Here is a 14,237-nt window from a genome sequence, read left to right as displayed (position 1 = left end):
CCATCAAGCAGTGCGGCTTACCAAAGTTGTACTAAAACATTTTTTAACAGATTTCTGCACGCCAAAATCAGTTCGAGGTCAGTAAGCACAACCAGAATTCATACAAAAGGTACACTCTCGATTTTTGAGAAAATTAAAGGATTTTAAGTGTGCCTTGTAGTGTGGAAAATACGTTATACAGAAGAAAAGAATATACCGCGATATATATCGTTACCGCGCATGCTTCGAATTATATCGCGATATGAATTTTAGGCCATATCGCCCAGCCCTAACATAAAGTCTATTCCAGGAATACCGTCAGAATGAAAGTATTTGGTTATAATCAAAGTACTGGACAGTTGAAATGTTTGATGTGTGAACCATGCAGCCTTGTGAAAAGTTTCATGGCATAAAATTGTTTAGTTTTAATAGGTAATTCTGGACCAAAGTGGTGGACTGACAGAATGAGTTTCCATCAAAATCTGAACCACTCAAAGGGTACTCAGAGAACACCTGCAGACTATTAACCTTTTTCTAAACATTAGGAAAAATGACTATCTTGCATCTTTGTAAAGAGCTTGACCTTACTGAATCAGTTTTATGTTCTTATGAGACACTCTTATTTATCTGCTCATTCACTAAATTGCACAGTAGCTGCGTAGATTGGGGTGATAATTAAGTGTGATTATGTTGCTTTCTTTAACCCATTAAGACCGGATGTAGCACGAGTGCAGAAGGCACCTCGAGTCTTAATGAGGCAGAATGAAAGCACCGTTTGCAAGTTTTAAATAACATGTTTCTTGTCCATTCAGCATAAAAACCTTAATAATGTGAACATTAAAGTCCATTCTTGAATTTGTAAACAGGGCTTTCACAATGAAGGATCCCTTAGACAACTGGAAAAGAAAAGAAAAGCACCTGATGGATTTATTTTAAAATGTTAAACTCCAGGTGTTTGAGTCATCTTTTTTATTTGTATTTATTTATTTTTTTGGTGCATGCTACCTTACTTCCTTCACTGAGAAAGGCCATAGGATGTGATTGAAAGTCTAGAAGGCTCTAGAAATGAAATAAAACTTGTCTTTCTATGTGCATAGATGAGGTCAGTAGCACAGTTATATTGAGTTCTTTAAGTTCTAAATTTGGCTATGCTAAAGGATGATGGAGACAGATTAAGGTCTTATTAAGGGGTAAGTGTTACAGAGTACAATCTGTGCTGCTGTTTTATAAAAAGTGCTGCAAAGGCATTTTCTGCAATAAGTCTTCATTGATATGCTATAAGAGTTGAAAGTGACAGCTCTGCATATGGCCTGTGTAATAGACCCAATATAGGCCTTGTAAAATATTGCAAAATGTGAATATGTACTTGATCAGTTGATGAGGTAATATGAAATATAAGGAAAGTAAAACGCTCATTTATTTTACACCCCAATTTGTCAAAAACATTGATCAACATCTGGCTATGACACAGTGAAAGGAGATGAACAGTGTTTACATTTTCTGCATTAGCCACTGTGTTAGCTAAAGGTTTGCTATTATGTTTTCCTTCATTTTCTATCATAGATATGCTGTTATAATGGTGGAACGTATTATTTAACATGACCAAAGTTACAGACAATGAGTTGAGTGTATGCACAAGTAAATCAAACGACCCAAAAACTTCAGACTGCCCCAACCAATCAGTTTAAGGTTTTTCTACTCTTGTATGTAAGCCAGCAGTCCCACCCACCTACTCTTTAAACGTTCTGCTTGCACAGTTAAACCAATCAGAAAACTTAACTTAAGCTGACAACTCAGGTGCTGCCCCAAGGCTCAGTTTAAGATATTTAAAGACAAGTTTGAACCGTTGGAACCAGATATTTTCAGTCCCATTGCTGCAGGTGTACAAAATTTAAGCGGCAGACTCTGCCTTTGCAAACATTTGTGACAGAATGGGTAGTGTTAAAGAACACTAAGAATAAAGATCCCCTTTGGCTTAAAGTAATATTTAAACAAAGTATGCTTTAAACAGATGATGTGTAGTAAGCCTTAGAGATGCTTGTCTTCTTATAGAGCTGTTTCTCCTCCAGTTTTCTTAGTAAGTGTTGCTGCTGGAAGTTGCTTTGTATTTAGTTTTCAAAAACATAAAAGTCTTCTCACACCATCTCGAGGCAGTTTAGCCTCAAAATATGGCTGACCCGGGTAAACACTCTATCAGTCTCTGAGAATGGTAGAAAAACATACTCTTACTGCGTTCCACTGCGGGATTTTTTTTTTTCAGAGCGCCGAGCCGAGGGTATATAGCGCATACATTTCACACTTTGAATACTAAATTGAGAGCACTTAAATAAAATGACAGAGAGCAAATGTAGTGCACCGTACAATAAATAGTGCGCAATTTCAAACACAGTCATTCAAAAAATGTGATTTGTCCAAGTAGTCACCACGGAAACTACCTTTTGCTGCTGCACCACAATAACAGCCGCACTTCTTCTCTTTAAGATCCCGCAGATCAGCTACGCGTCAACGGCCCCGGAGCTGAGTGATGACAGACGCTATGACTTTTTCTCTCGGGTGGTTCCGCCAGACTCGTTCCAGGCCCAGGCCATGGTGGACATTATCCTAGCGCTGAACTGGACTTACGTCTCCACCATCGCCTCGGAGGGCAGCTATGGAGAGAAGGGAGTGGAGGCTTTCACACAACTCTCCAAAGAAGCAGGTAAAGAAAGGTGACCCGTCCACAAAGTTAAGTTCTAATTATTTTCTGAAATGTGTATTTACAATTTTTAAAACGCACTTGCACTTGCACCCACCCAGAAGATGATTAGTTTTGCCTTTCCAATTCATTATAAAATCTGTTTTGGGTGGATGAATTATTGATCTGTTTGGCAACTTCTGCTTTCTCTCCCCAGCCAGTTGTGGAGTGTTACTAGAAATGTAGACAGAGAAACATCTTGTAGAGAAGATGCCGCGTCACAGTAATGAGGAAAGCCCGAACACATCTTACTCTTATTTAAATGCAATCATTGAGTATTTTGCTGAAGCAGAAAGGGTATTGTTTGAAAATACATGTCTAACATGTTCACTTTATCCAAAGAGGAGAAAAGAGAATAGTCCGGAAACTGGTCATTTGGGAGAGTTTTGTTTTATATTCTGCCATTGTGGGTTTTTTCTTTTTTTGTTGTTTGTTTTTTACCACTGGAAGTGAGATTGCACGAGTCTGAGCAAAGATGGTCTCTCTGAGTAGTCAGCTCGAATCGCTCTGGTCTGTATGTAGCAGAGAGGTTTAAGATATTTAGTCTGCTTAGTAAATGGAGTCGAGCTTCTTGAACGTTTTTAGGCTGTTCTCACAAAAGCCATATAATTACAAAGAAAATTAATGGTCGATAAAGTTCCCTATTAGAAACAGCTTTGTTTGTTTTGTTCTGATTGTTTAAAGCCACTGTGATCCTTTTGCTGGGTAAACAGGTGATTATGTTTAGACTTGTGTCCAGAGAGGTTAGGATCTTACAGCAGAGCTTTGCATTCACACAGGTGAGGTGGTTTCTGGCTGTAACTGGGCTGAAAATTGTGCACACGCGTGACTCACCAGCTTTTTCCACATTGCTGCTGTTGTTGGCACATAGCGGTCTGTGTGAAACAGCGGTCGTTACTGTCGCCAGGAGATGCTCAGTTGGTATACAGTACAACGGGTCAACTAGCTTTATCAAAAAATTGAGTTTATTGTGCTGCGCTTTACAGGGTCTGCAGAGATTTTCTGCAGTTGCTACTGCAGTTTGTGTGTGAAATTAGGACAAGGGTACATTACTCCACATTTTCAATGCCCTGTGTATTCAAACAAACATACTGAATGATTGCAGAAAGATCTTAATGCACAAGAGGTAACAACAGCTGGGCTTTTTGTAGCTTCTCTGCCTTTTTCTCCTTTGTGCAAAGAAGATGGATGTCACCCAGGTCTGGGAAAAATTACCCTTCATCCATGATAGGACACAGCCATGCCACAGAAGTACTTTGCTGCTTCTCACCTCTATAGATCCCAGTCCATTTCCTGTAATTTTGAAGGGAGTGATCTCTGTCTCTTCTTCTAATAGACTAATGCGCAGAAACCTCTAAAATGAGCGAAGCTAATGATGTCCCACAGGCACCGATCAGAAGTCCAGCATGCATGAATATTTTATCTGTGTGCATTCATGTCCAGTGTGATCACTCATTAAAACTTTAAGAAGCTGTTTGTGCCTGAGTAATATGCATCGACAGATAGACGGGGCAGAGGCAGAAGTAAGAGAGAGAAAGTAGCCTGAATAGGAACAAATAGGGAAAAGACCTGATTTATCCTAAACAGTATCCTGAGATAAACACAGCTTCTTCCCACTAGTTTTCTCATTTCCTACTGATGTCTCCTATATTCTTATGCAAAGAGCAGTAAACACTGTGATATTATTATGACTCTCTAACAGCTACATAAGGGCTATGGAATTATAAGCCATTGTTGTTCAGTCACACTGTTGCAACTGAGCTCCAGTCGCTTTGCACTATTTTGTATTCATACACAAATGGGAATTATTCCCTATGACGGAAAGCTTCCAGTACCCAAGGCATCTTATCTTTAATAAACACATTAATTATGTAATAGCGTGAATGTACAGTCACAGAATTCATTCAGGGGCACCGGTTCTGCACCAGAACTAACCGCAAAGGTATTGAATTAAATAAGAATTATTCTAAATGGCTGACTATATTTCCTAAATAATCACCGGGTTCTTTATTTACCTCAACTTCAGGACGTAACAGGCTTTTGTTAGAGGCAGGCCTTAGTTTGTAATATCCTCCATTTCATCTCTATAAGTAATCATGATTAGGTACTAAGCCTCGTTCCAATCTTCTCCCACTTGCCCTGTTAAAGTTACTGCATTACACTCTTAATACTGTGGCGAGCAGTGACTCAGTCTTAAATTAAATCAACAGGATTGCCTGAGTTTATCTGTTAAACTTTTTATTTTACTTTAACAACAAGTAGAGCATCACTCTGATGCACAGATCCATAAACAATGGGCTGCCATCTTTTTTTTTTTTTTTTAGAGCTAAAAGTGTTTGTTTTTGGATGGTTAGAAAGCTGTATTTAAGGATGCATTGAACAGATACCTAGCATATAAAAAAAACTACAATGCTTTAATTTTAACTTAACAATAAAATTAACAAAATACTACAGCACAGGCATCGTCAGTGGTCTTTTGGTACAATTAGCCACACAGCAAACAAGATTAGTCAGATAATTGTATTAAAAGTGCTCCAGACAACAGAGCTGAGCTGATGAGCAGCAGACAGCTAGCAGCTATAGCCGCCTGTTTCCCATCTGCCTGTCACTCAAAGCGGAAACGTCTCTAATAATGCATAACTTTGGGCTCTCATAAAATTTACTCTGGTGAGTTATTAAAAATGTACCCCCCGTACAGTTTTCATGAACAGGAAAATTAGCAGTGCCGACTAAAAGCATTTTTTGTAACAGGCTGTCGTGTGCACGTGGGAGTCTTTGGGGGCTGACTTGCATTTGGATCCAGCCTCAAGTGGCTATTTGAGGAACTATAGTCTCTGGCACTTCTGGGTTGGCTTCGCCTTTTAAGCCTGGAGGATCCCGCTTGCCCTCAACACATCAATGTGTGTCAAAACGAGGATGGTGATCAATCCAGCTACCAAATGCACTCGTGCTCTGCTAATTTCACACGGTGTTTAATGATGCACAGCATGAGCACATGAACTGTAAATATAATAGAAGAAAAAAAACTAACAATAGCAGAATATGCATAACATTGTAGCTTTACAGTAACCTTCATATTGCAAACCTGGATCCTCCCTGACACACTCCCTGAGGACACTGAAACGTAACACTTCCTGCAATTGTTTAATTTCTTAGCAGCCTTGTTGCAAAACATTTTCAGGCAGAGGGGATTGTTTCATTTCCTGGCCTGTATTAAGGGGCTATATTTATTTGATTCTGTGATCCACCCCCCCCCCCCCCGGCCTTGATCGGAGATAACAAGTGGGTTTTATTTGAAGAAATACAGTTAGTTTTTTTTTTGTTTTTAAGAGCTGCACAACAACAACAACAACAACAGCATTGCTGGGTGGATATTGTTTCAGCATCCGTGCAAGTTGATCTGCGAGGCCTTGAGAAATTTCTTTGTGGCTGCCGTGTTTGGTTGCATTGAAATGTCAGATGCATTAGTAGGATTCTCGCTTCACCACTTCAAGGAGAACTATCTAGCGGACTAATGCAATATGGCTGCCCATTACCCCAAGCTGAGACTAGAGTGATGGCCAGCCTGTATTGATCTCTTCAATTTTTTCCTCTCCGTCTTTTTTTTTGTTTCTTTTTTTTTTTGTTCTACATTCTCTCTCCTCTGCAGGCACTATCTTATTGTGCACCTTCATCCTGGCTTCAGGTGAAGTTGGCAGAGATAACTGTAGTTTGTACTTTCCTGTCTGTCTGGAGTCAAGCCAGAGCGATGGGTTTTAGTTTTCCCATTTGATAAAACGACTTGGATTTCAGGAAAACCTCCCACAAAGTATCACTGTGGAATTGATCGCAGTAAGTTGCCAGCACAATGAGTTTTACATCTAGTCTGAGTTGCGAGGGAGGAGAAATTGGCCTGTTAAGGACAGGACTCATATTTAGCAATAGCAGGAGACCGGGGATGAAACCGGTCATAAAATAGACCACAGTACTTTCGCAGGACTCTCTGACTTTGCCAAGTCCCAGACCCGCAGTGAAAAGGCACGCTGGATTAAGAAGGACACAAAGATGTAGCACGTGAATGTCAGCTGTTTGTCAGTCCATAGTGATTTACTCCCAAGTGTTCAGCCAGAGAGACTGGGGGGAAGAGGGCCTTCCTTTTGACTATCGAGGTGATAAATATAATTGCAGCATTATAGATCCCCTGGGGGTTCAGGTTTGGAGGGTGTTGAGTAGTCACGCGGGGGGTCGAATCCATCAAGAGCCTCTAATTTAAAGGGATTTATATTTCACCAAGCAAAATGGCAATGCTGGATTCCTCACCCTGCCGTGCATTTCCAGAACCGAGGGCAGTGAGGATGAATAATTGAAGCAGTTAATGCAGTGCATGACCTATGGCACTCAAACAGATAAGCGCAGAACTTCCAAGGGCCTGATGAATTTAGCCATCATTATCATTAAGCTGACTTTAACATATTAATCATAGTTGGAGCAGAGGGTACAGGTTCATGGTGTATATAGTCTTATTATGCTGTCGTTGGATCATAGGTAAACGAATAAGTGAATAAGGTAAAGCTTTCAATGTCACAAACCAATTCACCTCGCTTTGACTTCAAGAAATTTCGAGTCTTTTGATATATTTTTGAAAAATCCACTTCCTGTCCTCACTCACCGACTGTAAACGACAGCTTAAAAGACCCCCCATCTCTATCTCTAGTCCTCTTTCTTGAATTGACTTCAATTAGTTGTAATAAGACACTTTCTTCTCTCAGAACTTGACATTTATCTGTCTCACATCACACAGACACACGCTCTCCTCTTGATTAAATCTTCTCTTTGAGTCGAGGACTCTTTCAAGTCCACACGGCTTCCTGTGACAGGTGAAAACGGCCTGACCCAACGCACAGTACTGTGGAACCACCGATACAACACTTGCTGTTTCATCGCGCCTGCCTTCCAAACTAACTGACTGACCATCTCACTAACTGACAGATGAGGGTTTCTGCAGCCATTCAATAATTTAGCCACTGTTGCACAACTACCAGCCTGCAGCCTTTAGGGTGGTTTCAAGCCTGCAGCACATTCACTTCTGGTGCTCTTTATTTCTGAAAATGGGATCTGCTCCAAATGCTTCTTTATCTTAATCAGTGGCTCCTGTGGTATCTGTCTGTATAATTGACTGTTGTGACCTATAGTACATTGCTGTTGAAGACTGTTAAACCATCATGACTCTTTACACAAGCCCCCAGGTTTCTTTTTTCTTTATTTTTATAATGGAGATAATGGATTTTCAGCAGATGTATGTTCTGTTTTCTTTTGTTTTTTCCCCCTCCCTGCAGTCACTATATGTATCCATGTACCTGCAGCCACACTGCAACTGGGAACTAAGAGCTGCAGCTAATATGAATTTAACCAAATCAGTCACAGCACAGAGCTAGAGCTTCCTGAGGAGAAAAAAAGGAAAGAAAGATAACAAATACAGTGTCATACTGTAGATTCAGGCTGAAATGATCTGAAATCTCTCTGCTGAAACAAAGCTTTAAATGCCGTTCCTTTGAGACCAACAGCGCTGGCTAGTCTGCACAAATGACATCAAGCACGTTTCACTTTAACAGGATACAACAAACCCTTAAGCAACAACCAGTACATTGGCAGTGTCTCCATGTTTAAGTTTAGTCCATGCAGGGAGGATAACAGCAGCTATCCCAGAGGTCCTTTGGCAGATACTCGATTATTTCTTATATCAAGAAAAAAAATCCACAATTTTTTGCTTGCTGATACTAGAAAAATGGAGAGTAAAGAGGAGGTTTAGCTGTTGTCATTTTCTTATCTTCTGCCGTCAGAAATTGCCACAGTAAACCTTGACTGGAGACGTGTGATCTCCCAGCGAAAAGCTGTTTATATTAAAGTAATGAGGCTGAAGAGAGTGGCAATTAAGAGATTCCTTCCACCTCTCTAACTATGCAGAGAAACTCAAACTAAAAGGTTATTCGGACTATTAAAATGCTTGAGTGGGAATAATTTTAATTGTTTCGGTAGACGTTTGCTGTTCACCGGGGGACAAAAGCTGCTTCAGTCTAGGGCCACAGTGGTTAAGATGTTCTCTGGCACAGGCGATCATATTATCTGTTTATCCAAAGTGCTTAAGAGGTTATCTTATCCTCCACACCTGTAATTACCACACCAGAGTAGGCCAAAAATCTTATTTATTTATTTTTAAAGCTATAGTTTTGCTTCTCTACTCAATAACTGGCTGATGAATAACAGAAAGCAATATCTAGTCATGTGCTAAAAGGCAGTTCTGATGATATACTGTGCCAAATAAAGTATTTAGCAACTGCTGTATTTAGTTAGTCTCTAAAGCAATCAGCGCCCTCCATCCAGTACAAACTCATTAGTGATGACCCGTCGGAGAGTGATTTATTGTCTGTATTAATATGCTCTCTGTTTGTTATTGCCAGCTGTGCTATCTGATTGGTTCAGGTTCCAGTAAGAGTTGTTTGATAATGACTTTAAATGAAAATTCAATGACAAGCTGCTGGATTTTCCCAAATCCATAATATAAAATCTGTAGCTTTATGTCCCTGTTGGTGTGGATTATTGGATTTGTTATAGCTGATATGTTTATAATTCCCTCACTCTGAGACTGATGCTCGGTTAGAAGGCGCAGTGTGAGCTTCATATTGCATACTATTGTGGTTTGCAGATTATAGTGAAATGTTACTGTGGGCACAGTAAGAATATACATAATCTAGACTGTGTAGCACGCATGACAGCTTCATTAAAATCAGCAGAGTCTTCAGCTCTGTTTTCATAGATTTTCATAGAGGATAAGAAAACAAAGCAAATATTTTGACCTTGGGCTTTTTCTGTGTGTTTGTGCGCATACATCTCTGTGTAAGAGCGGGTGAATGGGTGAGATCATCCCAGAGGCCTTATCATTTCTTACTTCTCTCCCATTAAAAAGGTGGAATCTGCATCGCCCAGTCTGTAAAAATTCCACACAACCCCAAGCTGGAAGATTACGACAAAACCATCCAACAACTGCTGGAAACGCAGCACTCGCGGGCAGTCATCATCTTTGCCAGCGAAGAAGACATACGGTGAGCAGCGCCGCACATTCTGGCTTCACCCATGTCTGTTCAGGCATGCTGATGATTTGCCATGTCGAGGTCTTTAATCTCTAAGTAGCAGCTCCCGAAGAAAGGCTAGAGGCACAGATTTACCATGTGCACGGGCTGTGTCTGCAACACAAACATACCTGTAACAACACAAAAACAAGCATGCCTCTGAGGAGAAGTGGGAATACAGATCACAACAAAGCAACAGAGATATTGTTTCATTTACAATGCCCCATGGGTAGTGTTTACGTAAAGAAACACAGAATCAAACATTTACTGTGGTAACTGCAAATTCAGCTCGAACGACTAAAAAGTGGATGTGAAAGTGAAGGAAAAAGGAAAACAGACAGGAAAAATGTCTGTTTTCTTTAAGTAACAGATAAACACGTACCCACAAAACAGCTGTCGTCTCAGGTTTAATGAGATAAACCGGAGAACTGTGCATGAGATGGCTGTAATGTCCAAACAGCTTCTTAAAGCTGGCTGACGCTCTGTGTAATAGATATTAGATTGCACATGCCTTTTTTGCTTTCTCCTAATAAACATGAATGTTCTTGCAGGGGAGTTCTCAATGCCACCAAGAGAGCCAATCAGGTGGGCCATTTCCTGTGGATTGGATCTGACAGCTGGGGGTCCAAAAGCAGCCCGATCAACCAGTTTGAGGAGGTAGCAGTGGGAGCAATCACTATACTGCCGAAACGCTCGTCCATTAAAGGTGGGCACACAGATATTCACATTACAGTCTTCACCGCATCTTTTGTTACGTTGCTTCGCTCATTAAGGGTGTCGTTCCCCCCCCCCCCCCCGCTTGATTAATTTGTTCATCAGTTCAAAGTCAACAATGCTAAAAACAAGAAAGTACGATATCAATCTAAATACTGTGAATACAATGCTGTCATTGTTACCTGTTGAGTTTATGACGCATAAATTTGCCAACAGTTGCTCATTTACACAGCAAGCCAATATAAGAAAACAATGGTGTTCACAGGAAGCCTTTATTTTTGGTTATCAAGTAAATTTCAATTCATTCATAAGTTTAGGATTGGAATAAGTACTTTCAGCTTCACCCTTTTTAAAGTGCTCACCAGGAGACGGTGGATTCATGCATTTGATTTTAATTCAATTCTTTATTCAATTCAATTCAATTCTTTATTTATTTGTCACATGTAGTTATAGCTGGTACAACATACAGTGAAATGTTTTTTCCGGCTAAAAAATACTCCCCCCGACTGTGAGAAACATACTAGAAAAACTTTTACCTAAACTAAGAGAAAAAAAAAAACAGGAGTAAGAATCATATATAAAAATGTAAAAGTGTATAATATCCTGTATAATATATATAAAAAAGTGTAACAGGTGTAACAGCCATGTGTTTGTGCTTATGAGTATATCCATAATCGTGCAAAGTATTGCACTGTAATGATTTGAAAAACTATAAAAATATACATATTTAAACACTTAATCCTCAAATTTTTCAGTTTTATAATAAAAGGATGGATCCATTCTGAAATCTATAAACAAAGACATTTATGTGAGTAAACCACAAACAGAACTCATCATCCTAGCTTCTCAAAAATGACAATAATCAGTCTTCATTTATCAGAACATTTAGAAAAGAAACTAGCAAACAAACTCTGCAGCCAGATGGTAGATACATTAGGTCTCGAGTAGTTCAAATAGGTTTTCCAAATTGGTCTGCTTTTGAATGTGATATGTTTGTGAGATATTCTAATGACACTCTATGCCAACCTTTAATACTTGGTTCTTTCTCACTAATCTACTTCAGTAAGAGGTTCTTCCTTTCAGAATAATACAGTACAATCCTCTCTTTCTCATTGGGATGAATCTACCAGGGAGACCTAAAATAATAGACTTTGGTCCATCTCCATTTTCAGCCCAGTATATATTCTGTCTGATAATACATTAGAATGGTGTTTTTGCAGCTTATGACATGACCAAAGGCCAATTTCTCTCTTGCATTTCAGGCACATTGGTGAAAAATTGGGGAGGAAATTATGTCTACAGTTGGGAGATATATGCATTCTGTATAACATATTGAACTGTACTGCTCTGGCACTATTACACACTGAAATTGATTTAGCATATCCATATATATATTCTCATTCACTATCATTGATTGTGACAGAAAGAGCCCCTTTCCCATTTATCCATAAGGTCTTGGAAAACTAAAGGTGGCGCAGCCTGCACATTTATCCTTGTAGCTGTTTGAAGCAATAGCTTCACAACAGGGCGTATTTCAGGATTTCCAGTTAAGGTTGTGCTGTGCAATATGTAATGTGTTATTTGTTGATGGTGAAAGAAATCCTTTCTGAGGTTCCCATTTTACAGGGGTTTACACTAGCTTGTCACCCTCCCCCCAGTTTGTGTCTGTTCTCAGTCTTGAATCTGGGATCTTTTACATGTGAGGCAAACATGTTGACTGCTATATTACGGAGTAAATGATTATGGTTTGGCAGATTAAAAATATGCATTAGTTACTGACTGAAACATTCTGAAACACATACAGCACTTAACACATTTATTGGACCCCCTGTCATAAAAACAAGAAAACACAAATATTTTAGAACTCTGTCAAAAACACTAAAAATTCTATTATTATATATTTGGCAAAAAATAAAGCCAAATTTGAGCCGGCACACTGGACTTCTCTGAGACATCAGAAATTAATCAAGCATAACATTCAAAACTAATTTTTCTATTCAGGAATGGAAGTAAATAACTGTAATTTGGCAACCTAATCAAAACATAATGTGATTTACAAATTTTTTTTACAGAGTTTTTGTTAAACAGGAAATTTGAAAATGAATGGATAACAACAATAATTATATTTCAGCTTTAAAAATATAATTTTGATTAAAGAGCTTGCACATGCTGCAAGATTAACCATCACAGAAACATGAAAAAATGATTTTGGTAATTACCAGTACTGTTAATTTAGGACAACTGTGGTGTAAATCTTACATTTAATGGTGGTCCAAAAATTTTTTTTATTGTTTTAGCACAGTGTATTATACATATTCATATAACATATACATATTCTTTGTGCCATTTAACCAGGTCGTACATTTTTCCCCACTTTCCTGTCTCGTCTTTGCTGTTCTGTCACAAAAACGTGAAACCTTATTAAGTTCAGATGGTGCATATTGCCTTTTTCTAGGATCATGGCTCTAACCAAAGGTTGGTTCAGTGTTCAATCACTAGTTGCTAACGGCTGCACGAGTACTCCCGGGTGCCTCACGGGTAGTGTATTGTTGTTTTTAATGAAAATGAATTCATCTTCAAAGGCAAAAGTCAATATTGAAAATGATAAAACCCAAGTAATGAGCTGAAAAGATCTTAAAATGCTCCAGAATCATAGTTCTTTGTTGTTTCATCAAAGTGAACGATCGCTTTTACGTTTAACCGTCGTGTCATCCAGCAGATTGGACTGCAGTGAAAAAAGTATGCTGTAGAAATCCTGTAGCATCATTGAACATATACTGAGCAAAAATCTGCAATCTTCAAAGACTATTAAGAACAAGGACATATTTTTATTTACTTTCTTTCTACCCACTTCACCTCCCTCTGCATCATGTATTTCTGCTTCAGCAAACAATTTCCTACATCTCTCTGAATGACTTTTGACATCCTGCAGAGAACCAGCGTGTCCTTGTTCCCATCTTTGGCTGTGGATTGCACAAGACCAAACTAAAGTCAGTTAGAATAAAATGACTTATTTTTTCTTTTCTCAAACACAGAAATAAGTGACTGTAAACTTTTTCATCTCTGGAAGTCATCACAGGTATTAAAATTATTACAGAAGCACTGCCTCGTTATCAAAAGCGACGCTTAATGGTGGTTTTGAGAAAAACCTTAATAGTACACAAATTTTTTTTTTGGACTATTTTAACATTTTATATCATTAATGTCTAAATGAAATGTCATTAACGACTCTGTTATTCTTTAAAACTGCAGTTTGAAGAAGTCTGCCCTGAAGAAAATGGAAGCGAACAAGGGAATTATATAGCTTCATTTGCCAGGACATGCAAAATTTACCACAGAAATATTCACAGCATGTGCCATCTATTTTAAGTTCTGTTCAGTGTCACAGGCCTAATAACCACTCATCATTACAATTGAGGAAATTTGAAAGGCTGGGTTTTATGAAGCTTTCCTTAATTAGGGGAGGTCTAGCCAGGACAAATGTACACTCTGGAGGCAGTGAGAAAATTATTAATCCACCATGCATTATTGATGGTCTTTGAAAGGAAAATCAGCTGAGTCATTCAGCTCTGATTAGCCATTATTACCTTTACCCACAACTCAGCCAATGGGACTGGATAACAAAGAGTGGATACACAGTGACATTAAAATGGGGAATTCAGACTCTCCTCCAGTCATTTGGGATGCTATAAAATATATCAGAC

The 14,237-nt window shown here is 38.9% G+C and overlaps 1 protein-coding gene across 2 annotated transcripts in view; it reads left to right on the top strand.

Annotated features, from left to right (window-relative positions):
• The window catches only part of LOC113013016 (metabotropic glutamate receptor 7-like), a 73,814-nt gene that overhangs the window by 26,342 nt on the left and 33,235 nt on the right, over positions 1-14,237 (top strand). For both annotated transcript variants that reach the window (XM_026153540.1, XM_026153539.1), the window contains 3 exons: positions 2,461-2,677; positions 9,657-9,792; positions 10,371-10,525. In XM_026153540.1, the coding sequence (XP_026009325.1) occupies positions 2,461-2,677; positions 9,657-9,792; positions 10,371-10,525 (508 nt within the window). The remainder of the gene's footprint in view (positions 1-2,460; positions 2,678-9,656; positions 9,793-10,370; positions 10,526-14,237) is intronic.

This window comes from Astatotilapia calliptera, chromosome 20, assembly GCF_900246225.1.
Source record: "Astatotilapia calliptera chromosome 20, fAstCal1.2, whole genome shotgun sequence".
Lineage (NCBI taxonomy): Eukaryota > Metazoa > Chordata > Actinopteri > Cichliformes > Cichlidae > Astatotilapia > Astatotilapia calliptera.
This window is presented reverse-complemented; position numbering and strand designations above follow the sequence as displayed.